This window comes from Spea bombifrons, chromosome 12 (genome assembly GCF_027358695.1).
Source record: "Spea bombifrons isolate aSpeBom1 chromosome 12, aSpeBom1.2.pri, whole genome shotgun sequence".
In the NCBI taxonomy this organism is placed as follows: domain Eukaryota; kingdom Metazoa; phylum Chordata; class Amphibia; order Anura; family Pelobatidae; genus Spea; species Spea bombifrons.
This window is the reverse complement of record NC_071098.1, coordinates 5,946,831-5,963,266: the sequence shown is the minus strand read 5'-3', so window position 1 is coordinate 5,963,266 and position 16,436 is coordinate 5,946,831. Positions and strand designations below refer to the sequence as shown.

Genomic DNA, 16,436 nt, shown 5'->3' with positions numbered 1-16,436 from the left:
GTTGCCATTTGAAAACATGTTTTATACTCTTGCAACAAAATAGAATCCTTGCACTGTCTGTTCTTGGACCCATTTGCATTTTTTAAGACTTAAGGGGGATCCAAATGTGGATCCATTCAACATGGCCATGGAAAGTTGAGAGCTTGGTTTCCAGAAAGCCCCATCTAAGAATGGCTGTGGTTTGAGGCTGACTGTTGGACCAAGAAAATATGGTCCTCCTTTGGGCAGAGGAGGGAGGGAAGGAGGTTGCACCTGGCGTAAGGGAGTGTGGCCCCAGAAGAAAGAAGATTTAGGGATCTGGAATCCATCATGGTACTCTTGGTTTCTCTTCAGAATGTAACGAGTAAACCATAGTCTGCAGGGTACTGAGGGGTGGCTCAAAATTGGGGGACCCTTTTTTTAAGCACTCCTGCTTCTTGTTAACATGGCCTATGAGGGTGTGATGACCCTGTGTCCCTCAGATTAGTCATTTTATAGTACAAAGGGATATTATGTAATAATAAATACCTAAGAGGACTGGTAACTCTTTTTGTTACCCAACTTTTTGCTTTGTTTTTAAATGCATCAGGTAACCCCCTGACTTTACGACTCGGAAAGGGCTTATGATTTGTGTCTTTTGGTTTTGCTGCCATGTTTCCGGGTAATTTATGGCAGCTTATTTATAGTCCTTGCAGCATTACGTGCATAGGTCATTTCATCTCTTAATGCACTTTCTGGCTCAACAGAATATCCCGTTGCCAAGGCTTTGTGATTTCTGAAATAAATTAACCCTTGTTTGTCAATGGCCCTCCCAAAAAATAAAATATATTTGTCGCGTCTTACACCTGAGAATAACGCCAATAACAGTACTAAGCAGTGTTCCCTCTAGCTTTTTTAGAGAGCGCACGTGTCCAAAAATTGTGCTACAGTTGTGCAACAGTTTTTCCCAAAAAAAGAAAAAAATAATAATTTTTTTGAAACTTTATGCGGCGCGGATATTGTGCGCACAAAATTTTTGCTCTGTGAAACTTTTTGCACAAGAGAAATTTTCTGCGCACGCCAACTAAGAAAAATTAGATGGAACATTGGTACTAAGGTTCAGAAGTCGGCACAGACGTTTGCTGGATGTTTGATATGTAATTGAGTTGGATTGGATTAAACCTAGAATAAAGGAAACATATTTATAGTCTCAGTGCTGAGTCATACGCATAAACAAGGTGGAATATATAGTCATGTTTTATGGAAGTTACTATGTCACAAGGTGGCTGTCTAGACCCCAGCTGAGTAGAAGGAGATGGAGACCGGCAGCGACCATAGTCATGCAGGCATCAATATATCAATAGTCCAAGAGTGAAGATCTTGAATGATCCAGGTCTTTAATGGGATTAGCCATATAATATGGTCATGGAAGTCTCATGAGTGGGCACACATGAACCATTATGTATTCCTACCCCTTTTTGACACAAAGTAAAACACGTCAATATCTTGGCATTTTTGCTCTTTAAGTTGGTCCCAAACAAATCAACTGATTGCTGTCAAGAGCATTTTTTTAAAATCTGTTTAATGCACTAAAAAGTAACAACTAATACTTTGTTAGTATCCCGTGTGCATCAAACTGTATAATAATCCTTAATGGGGTTGTTGGACTGTATGTATATTTATATCTGTATGTCTTTTCTTGTGTCGGCACAGTTATGATAAGAAGGGAGACGTCCATTATCTGATTAAATGGAAAGACCTACCGTATGATCAGTGTACGTGGGAAATCGATGACATCGACGTTCCATATTATGAGAATTTTAAACAGGCATATTGGGACCACAGGTAGGTATTAACACTTTCACTGTATATATAGAATCACTGGAGTTAAGCCTCTGTTAATCGGTTATTCTTTTAAAACTTCATTGCAGTTTCAAAGGATTGGCTTTTTAAAAATCTATGGCAGGATATTTTACAGTAAGATTTGTTTTACAGAAAGCTGATATGATGTTGTTAAAATCACTTAATACAAAAAAAAAAATCTTAGTTTACGTACAGAGTTAGAGGAATCACATTAAGCTTTGGGGTCATTTGGAGGAATTTTCCCCTGATCCAAAAATCCACAAAGAAAAAATGTTACCCCCCCCCATTAATTCTGCTTTCTAATATTCTATATTTTTTACTTGTTTTTAAAGACATTTAATGCTGGGCGAAGACGCAAGAGTTCCAAACAGATTTAGGAGAAACAAACAACATAAGGAAGAGCAACTGGAAAAACCTCCTTTAACACCAATTGTTGATGTAAGTTGTTGAAAAAAATGAATTAAGTAGCGCTTGAGTACTTTTCAGTACACTCAGTGCCTCTGACTATTTATTGATGCATTGGTTTAAGGAAACTTTTGCCTATTTTCCCCTTTATTATCTAACTAACCTCTAGCAGTTTGACGTAGACCATTAAGTCCTCATAGGAAAGACGTCTAACTATTTCATTTATAAACAAAAACTTCACTTTATTCTGTTTAAGTTAACTTTGAGGTCATACTTTCTTTCTATGTTCATGGATTCAAAATAGGACAGTCATGTGACACGTGTTTCTTGTGTGGCCGACTCACTTGCCAACATTTCCAACAGTTGGTTAAAATGGAATATGACATTAAATGCAGGCTCTTGAGTTTGCCGCTAGAAGACACTAGTTGGTGGGAATGAATGTGTTGTCACTGAGGCCGGTACTGCATGTGTTCTCTTAAGTCATTAAAATTCCAGTTGTCTCTTTTCAGCCTACCGTCAAATTTGACAAACAGCCTTGGTACATTGACTCGACTGGAGGGACTTTACATCCGTACCAGCTGGAAGGATTAAACTGGTTGAGGTTTTCTTGGGCACAGGGAACAGACACCATTCTCGCAGATGAAATGGGTCTGGGGAAGACAGTCCAAACTATTGTGTTCCTTTATTCGCTGTATAAGGAGGTATGTTATGCCCCACAGTATGATATACAGTATGTGTATTCAATCCCTTTTTATTATTATACTTTATTTATAAAGCGCCAACAGATTCCGCAATCCCTTGATGTTGTACAGGAGAGGAAAGTCCTCCATATTACAACAACAGCATGGCTTTTACAGGCAAAAACAATCCCTTATTTTTTATTGAAATTCTACTAGGAATATTTCATGGCAAATATTTATTTAGCAAGATTTTTATTCCCCCTGTTCTAACGGACGTTGCTATTGGATCTTTGGGTAGCTAATAATATTTACATGGCTGAATTTGTTCATTTGTTATTTGAACAGGGTCATTCTAAAGGTCCGTATCTGGTCAGCGCGCCACTGTCTACCATTATTAACTGGGAACGTGAATTTGAGATGTGGGCACCAGAGTTTTATGTCGTGACGTACACCGGAGATAAGGAAAGCCGCTCTGTTATTCGAGAAAACGAGTTTTCTTTTGAAGACAATGTCATGAAATGTGGAAAGAAGGTGTTCAAAATGAAAGTAAGTATAATAATGTAATAATAACTATAAATAATAGTATAATAATAAGTATTATCCAGCCTATTTCGGACACACAGAGATTATTTTAATACTCCTTAAAGGAATTTTGAAGAAAATATGCAATCAGATAAGAAATAAATTGTAAGTCTAACAGCTACTGTTTTGCTTTTTAAATAAAACTATTTAAAAAATAAACACCTCTTCCAATTTTAAATTATTAAGTTATCATTTAAATGATTTTGTGTTTGCGAGTAGGAAAATGTTCCTGAAAAGTAAGTTTTTGTTTGCCTTCCGTGTACTTGCACCTGGTATTTGTTGGAAAGTAACTTGAATTTCAACAAAAAATACATTGTGTATTTTGGAGGGTTATCATAGCCTTTAAAGTTAATAGCCTTTTTAAAAAATATATGTTTGTTACGGAGCGTAATTCCCCCTACGCTATGGTTGCAGTTCAGTTTAAACTGATGTGATGACCTTCCTGTAGGGGAGTATTTATAAGAAAAAAAGCATTAGTTTTATGCCTAATTATTAAAACACCTACCTACCCATCTGCTCATGCCTTTTAAATCCTTTTTAAAATATTAAGCCCTGCGGGCAGTGAAATTGGATCCAAGGAACTCTATGTTGAAAGCCAGTAACTACCCACATACAGAACGCGGGAATACGATGATTCGTAGCAAAATGGAACAAAACTGGCCTTATGTAACGTAGAAAGGAAACCAAATGCTTTTTAAATGTTTCACAGAAAAATAGTAGTGTTAATGTGATTAGAGATAACAAAAATCCTAAAGCAATGAGTTTGCCCATTTTTTGTATTTTTTGAATCAGAGTCTTGTTGTGGAGCAAAATGTGAGAGAAATTCATGTTTTGCTAATTCTTAAGGCCATTTTGACTACAGCTTCGTCCGTTAGCGAATTCGGGTATTTGTTTATATGTACAATAAAATCAGACAGAATACTTTCTTTTGGAACTGAATATGAACGAAAAGCCCAGTTTTACTTACTTAACCATCTGAAATCATTTATTTTTATATTAAATTTTTATTTAGAAAGAAGCCCAAATAAAATTCCATGTGCTGCTGACATCATATGAGCTGATCACTATAGACCATGCTATACTCGGGTCCATTGAGTGGGCATGCCTCGTGGTGGATGAAGCTCACCGGCTGAAGAACAACCAATCAAAAGTAAGTAAATGATGGAATTTCTGGTCCAAGAAGGGAACCCCAAGTGACCTCATCTATCTATAGCGTAACGCTGCATGCATTGTTTCTTGAACAAGTTTGTTGCAATGTTGCAAAATAGTTATGCGTCACAACGCTTGTGGCAGCAGGCAGGGGAACACAATATTTCCCCTTGCTACTTGCCACCCATTTTTTTGATGTTACTCCAATTCCAGAATAAAGTCTGCGGTGTAACTTTTGTTTTGTTTTACAGTCACTTCTCTGGTATCTGGACTTTACTATCACACCAAATGTTTGTGAGGTTATCACTACATGACTTTCTCTTCTAAGTTCTTTAGGGTATTGAATAGCTACAAGATTGACTATAAGCTGCTGCTAACCGGAACGCCTTTGCAGAATAATTTAGAAGAGCTTTTTCACCTCCTCAATTTCCTGACACCCGATAGATTCAAGTAAGTCTTTCGTCTTTATTTATTGTTAGATGCCTACCCAAACTCCAACCCCAAAAACATTGTTTCACTTCAAATGTAGCCAGGTAGTTTAACAGTCTAATGAGATACGGTTCTTCTAGTCCATGGTTGAAGAGCAACTGGTCATGGCTAAAAAGACAACAATCATCTTGTTTTGGAGATCACTAGACGAGCTCTCTTAGTTGATTTTGTTCTCTAATTCCTGTATGACCATACTGTTTAGGGCTGATAATAATTTGTCTACTCAAACAAATTAACTTATATTTTACAAATGAAGCGTGACATCATTTTTCTCCCCTAGATTTTACAGAACTTTCATATGTTTCCTCTCCTTAGAGCCAAAACGTTGTGTTTATTTTGTTCATGGCACTGGCCTGTAGTTCAAGGCCAAAAATCTCTTTTAATGGTCTTAGTGGCTGGCAGCCCGAGGACATTGCACAGACTTATCACTGAGCTAGGTTGATGCCAGTCGTCGAAAATAAAATCCTGAATAATTCAAAAGTGGGAGGGAGAGTTTTCTCTAAAGAGCAGACTGAAAAAGCTGATGAGTCACATAAAATGGTTATTGATTATAGCGCACGGAGTTTTATGTGTGCGGAATTGGAATGGAATCAGTACATAATACCTGGAGACTTACGATATTGAAAGAATTTCATGCTGAGCGTGCAACTAAATTACATGGCCAGGATAGAGTCCTTTCTTAAAAATATCTGTTACTGTACCATTCTACATAATATCGATTTAGTTGCATAGCTAAAGAATGAATAAGAAACAAGGTATTTGCTATTGTTCGTAATGTTCCTTCCCTCTAATGGACAATAGCTAAATTGAAATTAGTATTCGGTTTGGTTTGCTCGCCAATAAAAAGCATCAAGCAAGTACTGTATGCGTTTTGTTTTTTTGTTGAGAAGGCATTTTTAACCATTTTTAGGACCCAATTATATTCTGCCTACTTTAATTTGAATTGTAAGCAACTGCTTGAAGTCATTGATTAGTTAATCAATATTGTAGGACAGTGCAAATCATTTAATTAAAATGTAAAGAGAATTTGCTCTGCTTGGCTATCCCACTGTAATCCCTCGGGTAACATGCCTGTAGCCTAAACGTTTGTTACCAAACATACCTCGGCAGTGAGTCGGTCAAAAATACTCTAAGCACGCCATTGCGCAATAATTACCCCTTCATAGTAGCACAAACTTGCAGGCCTTCGCTGGCCACCTGGCACGTCGAGCAAATTCTCGCTCCATACTGCAGTGTGCGGCTGCCGGATATCCAGCTGTCGGCTGCACTTATGTCATCAGGCGGCCCCTGGCCTTAAAGTGGCAGTCCAGCCCCGCAAGTAAATTAAACTAGACTGGTTTTGCCACCACTGCTAGAAATGGAATACAGTCAATTTGACTTTTTAGTAAATATTTGGGACATACATTGTGCAGAGCAATAGTATTTAAACCCATATCAACTCAAGACAATATTCTGCATTGCAATGCATGAAACCAACCCGTAGTTCCATGAACGCTTTTAGGTTTGGAGAGCCGAGCTGGGTAATATAGTGAGTATGAAGCATGGAGAATTGTTTACAGAATAAAATATAAGAGGAAACCAACAATCCTTTTACTCCAATGTATGTAGGCGGATGTGGAAGATTGAAGCATTGGTTGATATCCATAAACCATAGCATTTTATATATGTATAATATATATATATATATATATATATATGTGTGTGTGTGTGTGTGTATATATATAAAAGAGTGGCACTAAGGTATTAAAGACAGGTGGCATCTGGTCTTGAGAGTCTTCATCCTGAAGGACAGGCAACCCCTTAAATTCCAGCTGTATGACTTCCATGATGTTCCACTCTGCCTGTCACTGGGACTGAAGTCCAGAAGGTGGACTTCCAGAGTTTGTCCATTCCTTGTCATCCAGTTTCCTCCTATAATTTATCAATGATTCACCTATTTGTCTCTGTAGTTTTCTTTTTTTGGGGGGATATTGCTTAATATTCAACAGCAAACGCAGATTCCTTGCCATGGTTTTTTCTCATGAGCCTTTCTTTCAGCAATCTGGATGGTTTCTTAGAAGAATTTGCTGACATCTCCAAGGAAGACCAAATTAAAAAACTTCATGACTTACTAGGTCCACACATGCTTCGAAGGCTGAAAGCAGACGTGTTTAAGAACATGCCAGCCAAAACAGAATTAATTGTACGCGTGGAACTTAGCCAAATGCAGAAGTAGGTTCATATAAAATCCTGCAAAGGATCTTAATGTTTCTTTCAATGTCAATAAAATTTCCATTAAATAAACCGTAGAAGAATAATGTTTCTTTTTGCATATAAGGCATTTCTTTCTCTAAATTAAAAACTAAATATTGTCATTTCAAAGCATTTTGCTACCAATAATTCTGGAAGTAAAATAAGGCAGATTTGACTACTTTAGGTTGGTAGCTGCATTTTTTATATCAGAAATTATTGTTTAATTAAATATAAAAAAATATTTAGCAAGGGAAACATCTATGCCAGCAGAAAACCAACTGTACCGTGAACTCTTTAATAGTAGAGAGCCAAGCGGAGTGATACTTTTGGTTATATAGTCTTTCGGTTGTGAGTTTGTATAAAGAATTGCCAGTTTTGGCACATTATGCAATATATAGACTTTTAGCCGATTTGTTGTTACGTTATTGATTTTTTAGCATATGCATGTACCGGTACTTTCTTCACCACTGGTCACCCTTTGTATAAGGAACATCTGCAACATTATACTGCATATTCAAATGACCTTTGCCCATTCTCTATCTTTATTATTTTTTTGTTCCATTCAGGAAGTATTATAAGTTTATACTAACCAGGAATTTTGAAGCTTTGAACTCCAAAGGTGGAGGAAATCAGGTGTCATTGCTCAATATCATGATGGACTTGAAGAAATGCTGCAATCACCCTTACCTTTTCCCTGTGGCTGCTGTGGTAAGTCAGACGGCTCCCGTCATTTTTTTTTCATGTGTTTTTTAAATAACCGTTAAAAGGTTCCCCGGGAGGATTCTGAGTTAGACAAGGAAGTTTCTGGGTTTTCATGTCAGTATCTGATTCCTTTGGAACGAAGACCTGCTTATCCCGCACCGCTTCCAAATTCTGTCTTGGCCATTACTACTTTCTGCCTAGGTTTTACACTTCTGCGCTCTAAATGAAGCCGCTAAATCAAGCACTATATAATATAAATAATATATTTGCATGATTATCCCTCTCTGTTAAGTTATCTCTCTGTTATTGTTCCTGATTGTTGTTGATTGGTTCAGCCAGCATTTGTTACGGGGGGGGGGGGATACTGATAAATAGATACTAGATAGTTCTCTACTGGTTATACTATTATATACTATCTTTCCACTTATTTAATGAGTCAGTTGTGAAGGTTTTAAAGTCACACAACTGTGCTGAAGTACCCCAGTTCCTAACTTAAAAAAAAAATCTATGTTGATTAAAAGGAAGAAAAAAACCACAAGCGTTAGGATGAAAGCAAAAAAATGAATTAACCCCGGGCTCACAGATGTTTTTACATTGTCTTGAAGGAAGCTCCCGTCTTACCAAATGGATCATATGATGGAAGTTCTTTAGTTAAATCTTCTGGAAAATTGATGCTGCTACAGAAAATGCTCAAGAAACTGAAGGACGGAGGGCACCGTGTTCTTATATTCTCTCAGGTGCGGAATTTTAATCATCGTCTGGATCACCGACGTGAATCCAAAACATGTCCGATTGGACGGAGGAGACAGTGTGGGGGATTGAGTAAAATTGCATTTTTTTATTGCAGTTTTTTCTGTCGGATATATAGCCATGAGTGATGCAAGATTTTTCCCCGTGGTAGAAGAAAGGTTTCCATATTTTTAATAAAAAATTTTGATAAGCTGCTTTTTCATGTAATTCCTGCACATTGCATGGAGACTCTGTAGGGTACCATGTGACTCGAGGAGCTCTGTCACTAATCACTCATCACAGTTTAGTTGATAATCACATTTATCTTCTGTACGAGTCACGTTTTTGCCTGTGTAGGTGCTATTTTGTGTTTTTTATTGGTTGATTTAATTGATGGTTCAATTTAATTGTAAAATCTTTCCACCTATTTGATTATTTTCTTTTAATTGAGTCCAGATTTGATGTACGTGAGGCCCTATTTCAAATGTATGGACTGAACATATAGTCAGATGTAAGCAAAAGGCCATTATAAACCAGTGTATTTATTCTAAGCGTAAGGTTGATGGCCCTTATAGAATTGGAACTGTTTAACGGACAGCTGTCTAATGTGTTTCTGTGCCCAGGCAGTGAGTGATTCTGGCCAACACTGCTGGGAGAATTCGTTTCTCATCTAAACAGAGAGAATTCTGCCAATATAATTTCAGAATTGTGGATAATGATACCTTTTGTATTACTCTCCCAGATCTAGTACCTTTTTCTTTCCTACTCTCTACAGATGACAAAAATGCTGGACTTACTTGAGGACTTTCTTGAATACGAGGGGTATAAGTACGAGCGGATAGATGGCGGGATCACAGGAGGACTGCGGCAGGAAGCAATTGACAGGTTTAATGGTACAATTTTACTTTTACTCTAGAACACTGATGTTGTGTTCCGTTATGAGTGTCTGAGCAGAACTAGCACTAGTTTTGAAAGAGGTCGTTGTTGTGTTCACTCCACCAGTATCCTACCCTGGGAAGGTATGAAGGAATGAGTTTAGGATGGCACTCTATTCTTTATTTGAGATCCAGAAATAGAGCAGGGGCTTTTGAGACGATACCCTTCATACAGCGGCTTAGTACAGGAACAACTGAGAGAATGAAGGAGACCAACAAAGCGGAGACCACCAGAATCTCCAACATCAGCATGACTTTGTATCAGATGGAGGAAATCATGAGCTCCCTTCTACGCAACCTCTTAACTTTCATTTTTTTACTTCTAGCTCCTGGCGCCCAGCAGTTCTGCTTTCTTCTGTCCACAAGAGCCGGAGGTTTAGGAATAAACTTGGCTACAGCCGATACAGTTATCATTTATGATTCAGACTGGAACCCACACAATGACATACAGGTCAATGAATTATTTATCGCTGGTTTAAAAAACATATACTTACGTTGCTTGCTGAGGTGCAATTCTATTTTACTACTAATATATTCAGCAAAATTGCCATCCTTGTGCCATTGTATTATATATATATTACTTAATATATATATATTACATATTATATATGTAATATATATAAAATATATTATATCACGCGTTTGTATTTTAATATTTTAAGTTATAGTAGTACTTTATATATTGGATCTCTGCAAACCAAATTGAAACAGTCATTAAATACAAACATAATGCAATGCATTTTCCTTTGAAACATTTCTTAGATGCTGTAATTGATCTAGATATTTAATGATACATATTAGAAACTATTCTGATTCATTGATTCATCTGTTCAATGGGTTCCTTTGAGATTAAGTATTATTATTATTATTAATTATTATTTGCAAGAGAAGTTTTTATTTTATTTTATGCAATTTAGTGTATTTTAGTTTTTTTATTATGAATACAGCCCCTTTACATGAGCCCAGTTGTAGCTCGTTACAGGAGATGGTGTTAGAAGCGGGGACGTCTTCACGTTCTGCTCTCTGGATTTCCTGTACTTGTCAGTGAGAACTCATTTTTACAGGCTTTCAGCAGAGCTCACAGAATTGGCCAGAATAAAAAAGTTATGATCTACCGGTTTGTCACAAGAGCGTCTGTAGAAGAGAGAATCACGCAGGTGGCAAAGAGGAAAATGATGCTAACCCACTTGGTTGTCCGTCCAGGACTTGGGTCTAAATCTGGATCTATGACTAAGCAAGAACTGGACGATATTTTAAAATTTGGGACGGAGGAGCTGTTCAAAGATGATGTTGAAGGTAAAAACTTACCAAAAACTTATTTATTGTTATTAATTTTAATCTGGCGCATACTGTATATATATGTGTACTGTACTGTGAAGTTTTAAGCAAGTGTGAAAAATGCTGTAAAGTAAGAATGCTTTCAAAAATAGACATGTTAAAACTATTTTTATCCTTAGAAAAATCTAACTCAAATGAATATTTGGTGTGACCACCCTTTGGCCATCAAAACAGCATCAATTCTTGTATGTACACAACACAATGTGCAGTATAACTTCCCTGTGGCTTGTTGCTGTCCTCAGTCTTGCCATGATGTGTGGCTTTTGACATTAAACTGTCTTTAGCAACCTGACCTTGTTAGTGAGTTTGGATGTTCATCGCACAGTTTTATTACTCCTATAACAGCTGTCTCTGTTTCAGGTAGTGATTGTGTTTCAACCTACGTATGATGATCATTAGAACCTGTTTGATATAATTCTTGAATCATACACCTAACTATAGGCCTACAAAATAACTAATTTTTAAAAGATTCTGTGCATGATGGAAGACTTTTATCAAGTATAAAAATCTATGCATGTTATCTTTTTTTGTACATTTTCAAGGTGACAATAAAGACGTTGAAGACAGCAGTGTCATCCATTATGATGACGCTGCCATTTCCAAACTTTTGGACCGAAACCAAGATGCCACCGAGGACACAGAAATCCAGAACATGAATGAATATCTCAGTTCTTTCAAGGTGGCCCAGTACGTTGTGAGGGAAGAAGACGGCGTGGTAAAGTATCCCATTAGCTACGTTTATCTGTATTCTTTGGTGTTTGATGTACATTGAAATTCCACAGGTCACTCTCTTCGCTAACAAAAGCTAGGATGGGATAGATGTTCTCGATGTGATAAATAATGTTTTCTGGAACATAGGACACGGTCAGCTTTTAAAAGCAAAAACGAATTCGCGGAATATATAACGAATAGCGAGAAATACAAAAACATAATAGTCATGGCAACAATAAGATGTCATAACGCACATACATTCCACCAGTGGGGCATTTTTAATTTTCTGAATAGCATAACCTTCATAAAATGAAAATCTAGGATACATCAAAATCTAACATAATTAAATTAAAAAAAATATGGAACCTTCTGTAGTTGTACGATTGTCTGCCTACCTTTATTTGTAATGTTGCCTAATTGCAGGAGGAGGTGGAACGAGAAATAATTAAGCAGGAAGAGAACGTGGATCCAGATTATTGGGAGAAGTTGCTACGGCATCATTATGAGCAACAGCAAGAGGATCTTGCAAGGAACTTAGGAAAAGGGAAAAGGATCCGGAAGCAGGTCAACTACAACGATGCGTCTCAGGAGGACCAAGGTACTGCCCATGGTGCGATATGGTCACGAGCTCCAGCTGCACAAATCTGTTCACATTGATGACCCTATAACAGCTTGCTTTTATGACCATTTCTCTAGTATTTATGGTAAAAATTATCCAATCCAAAGGGATATGTGCCTCAGAGAGTTAATACTATGGAATAAGATTGTCCTGTGTATTTTCAGATAATAGGCAATATCACAAGGAGGATGAAGATAAGCATATTGATCAAGATTTATTTATATATATCTTGAATGCAACATATTTCCCCTCTTGGTGTCAAACAAGTCACCACTTAATACATGTTACCTCTTCTCTTTGTCTAGAATGGCAAGATGAGCTTTCTGACAACCAGTCAGAATACTCAATAGGTTCAGAAGACGAAGATGAGGACTTTGAGGAGAAGCCTGAAGGTTAGACAGAGTTGGACCACTTTCAACTTACATGCATGATTAAAATTAACAAAAGCTGATGTGAGATGAATGCCAATGTCAGGCGATAGCATTGATTGTCGAGTGTTGTAATTCAGGGTTGTAGGTGATCTTGCTAAGTAAAGTCTATAGGTGAATGAGAAAAGAAAATATAGAATGGTAACATAAAACGTAAATTACATACCTCCCAACGTCTATTCTTGGCAAATCGGTATGCCGGGGGCAGAGCTTGGGGGCAGCGCTGCAGTGCATGCGCACAATTCTGCGCATTTACAGTATGCATTCTCCCGTGTCCCAGAATCCCTCTCTGTCCCACTGAGCGCTACCTCTGACTCACTTTTCGGGACAGTGATAGAGCTCAGCAGGATAGAGTGGCAAAGTCAGGACTGTCCTGTGCAAAGCGGGAGGCATGATATGTATTGAATACATCATGACTTGATATATTTTACGCTCAGTGTGACTCTAAGCTTGTGTGTTCATGGACAACCTAACCAGGAGACAGCATCTTAAGAAAAGATACATCCTTTGCGTGGAATGTGGAGACTGTTTTATGATTTAACCCTCTCATCCTCTTGTGTCGTTCCGCAGGCGGAAGAAGGCAATCCAGAAGACAGCTGAAAAGTGACCGAGATAAACCGTTGCCTCCTCTACTGGCGAGAGTCGGAGGAAACATTGAGGTGGGCATCCCTTTTGCTTTTGTGCTTGCGTTGCAGTCGAGTAGGACTCGGTTTGCTCGTATCTTTATGAACCGATCACCGAGGCTGGCTCACCCATCTGTATTAAATTTAGAGCTGTTCTTTTTGTTCTTCTAATGTAACAGCGCATATGAATAAATGTAATTGTTCAGCAAGGAATATTTCTGCCAGCCAATCGTAATCGTGATCAGGCAACGTAATAAATGAGGAAAAAATCAAGTAATTAATCAGCCACAGCTAATTTTATTTTTAGTATAAAATGTACTCCTGTGTTTTGTTTAAGGTTCTTGGATTTAATGCTCGTCAGCGAAAGGCCTTCTTAAATGCCATCATGAGATGGGGGATGCCACCGCAAGATGCCTTTAATTCTCACTGGCTGGTGCGAGACCTCAGAGGCAAGAGTGAGAAGGAATTTAGGTAACAAAATGATGTCATATTATGCTGTTAATATTGGTTTAAACGTCTTCTGTGTTGTGAGAGGCAAATATTTAAGACACTCTGATGGTAATTGGTGTTATTTTTAAAAATAGTTGATAAAGGTCATCGATGCAGTGATCTATTCTGCATGTAAACAGGGAAATATCCCTCTTCCCTCCACTAGGTGGCAGTCTGGCAATACTTTAAGAGTAATATTTTTGACGTTTATCGCCTGGTCCTTAAGCACCGATAAGACGTCTTCCTCTGAAGCTTCGAAACCCTAAAATTAATGAAAGCAAAACAATTATTTAGACTGTTCTATAAATTGGGGGCTTTTGAGAAAGTTATGGCACTTTTGCATCTCGAAAGTGGTGCAAGAGAAATCATTTTGAGTCTCTAATGCACCCCAGTTTGGGGTATCATGGGCGTGAGTCCTGCCACCGATGGTTGGGTTAAACTCCTTGTAGTAAAGTGCTTTGCTTCCTAGGGGTTTGCCCTGTGTGAGTTCTGAATTAACCCAAGCAAGGAATACCCATTAGAACGACATGAAGCCTTTTAAAAATAGGAATCTGCAGTTTAAATGTAATAATTGATGGCTACGGTTTCATTAAGATCTAGACGGGAGTAATCATAGATTTTTAATTTCCAGTTTGGCAGACACCTTTAACTCCCCGTCCCCAGTGTTTTTAATTCTTTCCTAAGGTTTAGCAATGGAAGTAAATCTATTTATTCCAGCCTCGCACACACTTTTTGCAGGGCGTACGTCTCCCTGTTCATGAGACATCTATGTGAACCAGGAGCTGATGGCGCCGAGGCCTTTGCCGATGGCGTTCCAAGAGAAGGCCTTTCCCGCCAACACGTTCTTACAAGAATTGGAGTTATGTCATTGGTTCGAAAGAAGGTGGGTGAGTAACAGTTTACAATTAGCATTCAAGGTATGTTGTGTGGCTTAGTAGAAAGGTCTGGAAACATTTCTAGAAACCAATACTTTTTACTTTCATATCGTCATATTTTTTATGCAAAAAAGGAGCATTAGTCTGGTATAAAACCAACCAGAAGAGGCTTCAGCGCAGAAGCAGCAATTTCTTATTCTATATTCCAGCTTTATACCTTATTAAGCTTACAATTAACAAGAGATACTTGTGAATGGTTTTTAATAGTACCATGAAGAGGTATTCACAAAAAGTGACATTATAATACACATGGAATGTCCTAGGAATGCTTTTGGTGGATTCCAGAACTGAAAAAATATAAATCTGAATAATCTAACAATAATGTAAATATATTTTTCAAGTTTTCAGTGATTGGTTATGGTTTATCTAAGATGTGAAAGTTCCTCTTTATAGAATGTATTTTTTAAGACAATCCACTAAATTTTAAAAGCATGACAAGCAAAAATTGAATTCTCAGTTTTACCCCTATTTGAAATAAACCCAATTAAGCTATTTTTAAAGTTATTTACTGTAAAGAATCCCTTCCTTTGTCGTCTATGAAATCTTTGATATTCTAGTTTCAGAGGACGACCTCTTGTTTTTTGTACGTTTCTGTTAATGAACAAATCACTGGAAAAGAGCTCTTTATATCGGCCCTGCACTTATTTATACAATGTTAAAATATACCCTGTAAGACTTGCTTAGCCTCTATTCATCCCCTTTAATTTTGTGCCTGTCCTTTTTGAGGACCCGTGAAATGTTAGCGTTCACCAGTAAACCGTGACAATACCCTGATTTATTAATGCTAATATCTAATTGGCCTGTGCAGCTGATGACTGGCATTGTGCACTGTTGCTAAGTCCTTCTCCTTAGTAGTTGTTCCCAGGGAGATACTATTTAAAGTATATGTTGCATTGTTGTTGTTTTTCTTATAATGCGTAACTTTACATTTGTCTATATTGAACCTCATTTGCCTCTTGCCTGCCCAGTCCCCCTGCGCCTGCCCAGTCCCCCTGCGCCTGCCCAGTCCCCCTGCGCCTGCCCAGTCCCCCGCGCGCCTGCCCAGTCCCCCGCGCGCCTGCCCAGTCCCCCGCGCGCCTGCCCAGTCCCCCGCGCGCCTGCCCAGTCCCCCGCGCGCCTGCCCAGTCCCCCTGCGCCTGCCCAGTCCCCCTGCGCCTGCCCAGTCCCCCACGTGCTTGTCCAGTCCCCCTGCGCCTGCCCAGTCCCCCACTCTGTCTAAATCCTCCTGCAGAGAAGAAGCATCAAGGTTAGACTATATTACCATACCTAATTTTGTGTCAGTTTTAGTGTATTTACCCCTGTGGCCTTATATTTGTGCGTTTCTAGGTTCAAGAGTTTGAACAAGTCAACGGGAAATACAGCACCCCCGATCTGATCCCTGAGGGCGTAGAACACAAAAAAACTTTTGATGTTCTTTCATCTGATCCAACCACTCCTGCTCCAGCCAGCCCCGCGTCAATGCAGCCGAATGCTGCGCCCCTGACAGGTACATGGCTTTAAATAATAACACCTGTAACTTCATGTGAAAGCATAAAGCTTCAAAACAGAACTCATTGTATTCCACTAATG

The 16,436-nt window shown here is 38.3% G+C and overlaps 1 protein-coding gene across 3 annotated transcripts in view; it reads left to right on the top strand.

Annotated features, from left to right (window-relative positions):
* Positions 1-16,436, top strand: part of CHD5 (chromodomain helicase DNA binding protein 5) — a 54,185-nt gene that overhangs the window by 28,809 nt on the left and 8,940 nt on the right. For all 3 annotated transcript variants that reach the window (XM_053452488.1, XM_053452489.1, XM_053452490.1), the window contains exons 12-30: positions 1,672-1,803; positions 2,154-2,259; positions 2,736-2,927; positions 3,252-3,452; positions 4,501-4,638; positions 4,966-5,087; positions 7,164-7,337; positions 7,925-8,066; positions 8,666-8,797; positions 9,565-9,682; positions 10,051-10,175; positions 10,789-11,020; positions 11,605-11,777; positions 12,197-12,371; positions 12,698-12,784; positions 13,391-13,479; positions 13,781-13,914; positions 14,671-14,815; positions 16,194-16,353. In XM_053452488.1, the coding sequence (XP_053308463.1) occupies positions 1,672-1,803; positions 2,154-2,259; positions 2,736-2,927; positions 3,252-3,452; positions 4,501-4,638; positions 4,966-5,087; positions 7,164-7,337; positions 7,925-8,066; positions 8,666-8,797; positions 9,565-9,682; positions 10,051-10,175; positions 10,789-11,020; positions 11,605-11,777; positions 12,197-12,371; positions 12,698-12,784; positions 13,391-13,479; positions 13,781-13,914; positions 14,671-14,815; positions 16,194-16,353 (2,777 nt within the window). The remainder of the gene's footprint in view (positions 1-1,671; positions 1,804-2,153; positions 2,260-2,735; positions 2,928-3,251; positions 3,453-4,500; positions 4,639-4,965; positions 5,088-7,163; positions 7,338-7,924; positions 8,067-8,665; positions 8,798-9,564; positions 9,683-10,050; positions 10,176-10,788; positions 11,021-11,604; positions 11,778-12,196; positions 12,372-12,697; positions 12,785-13,390; positions 13,480-13,780; positions 13,915-14,670; positions 14,816-16,193; positions 16,354-16,436) is intronic.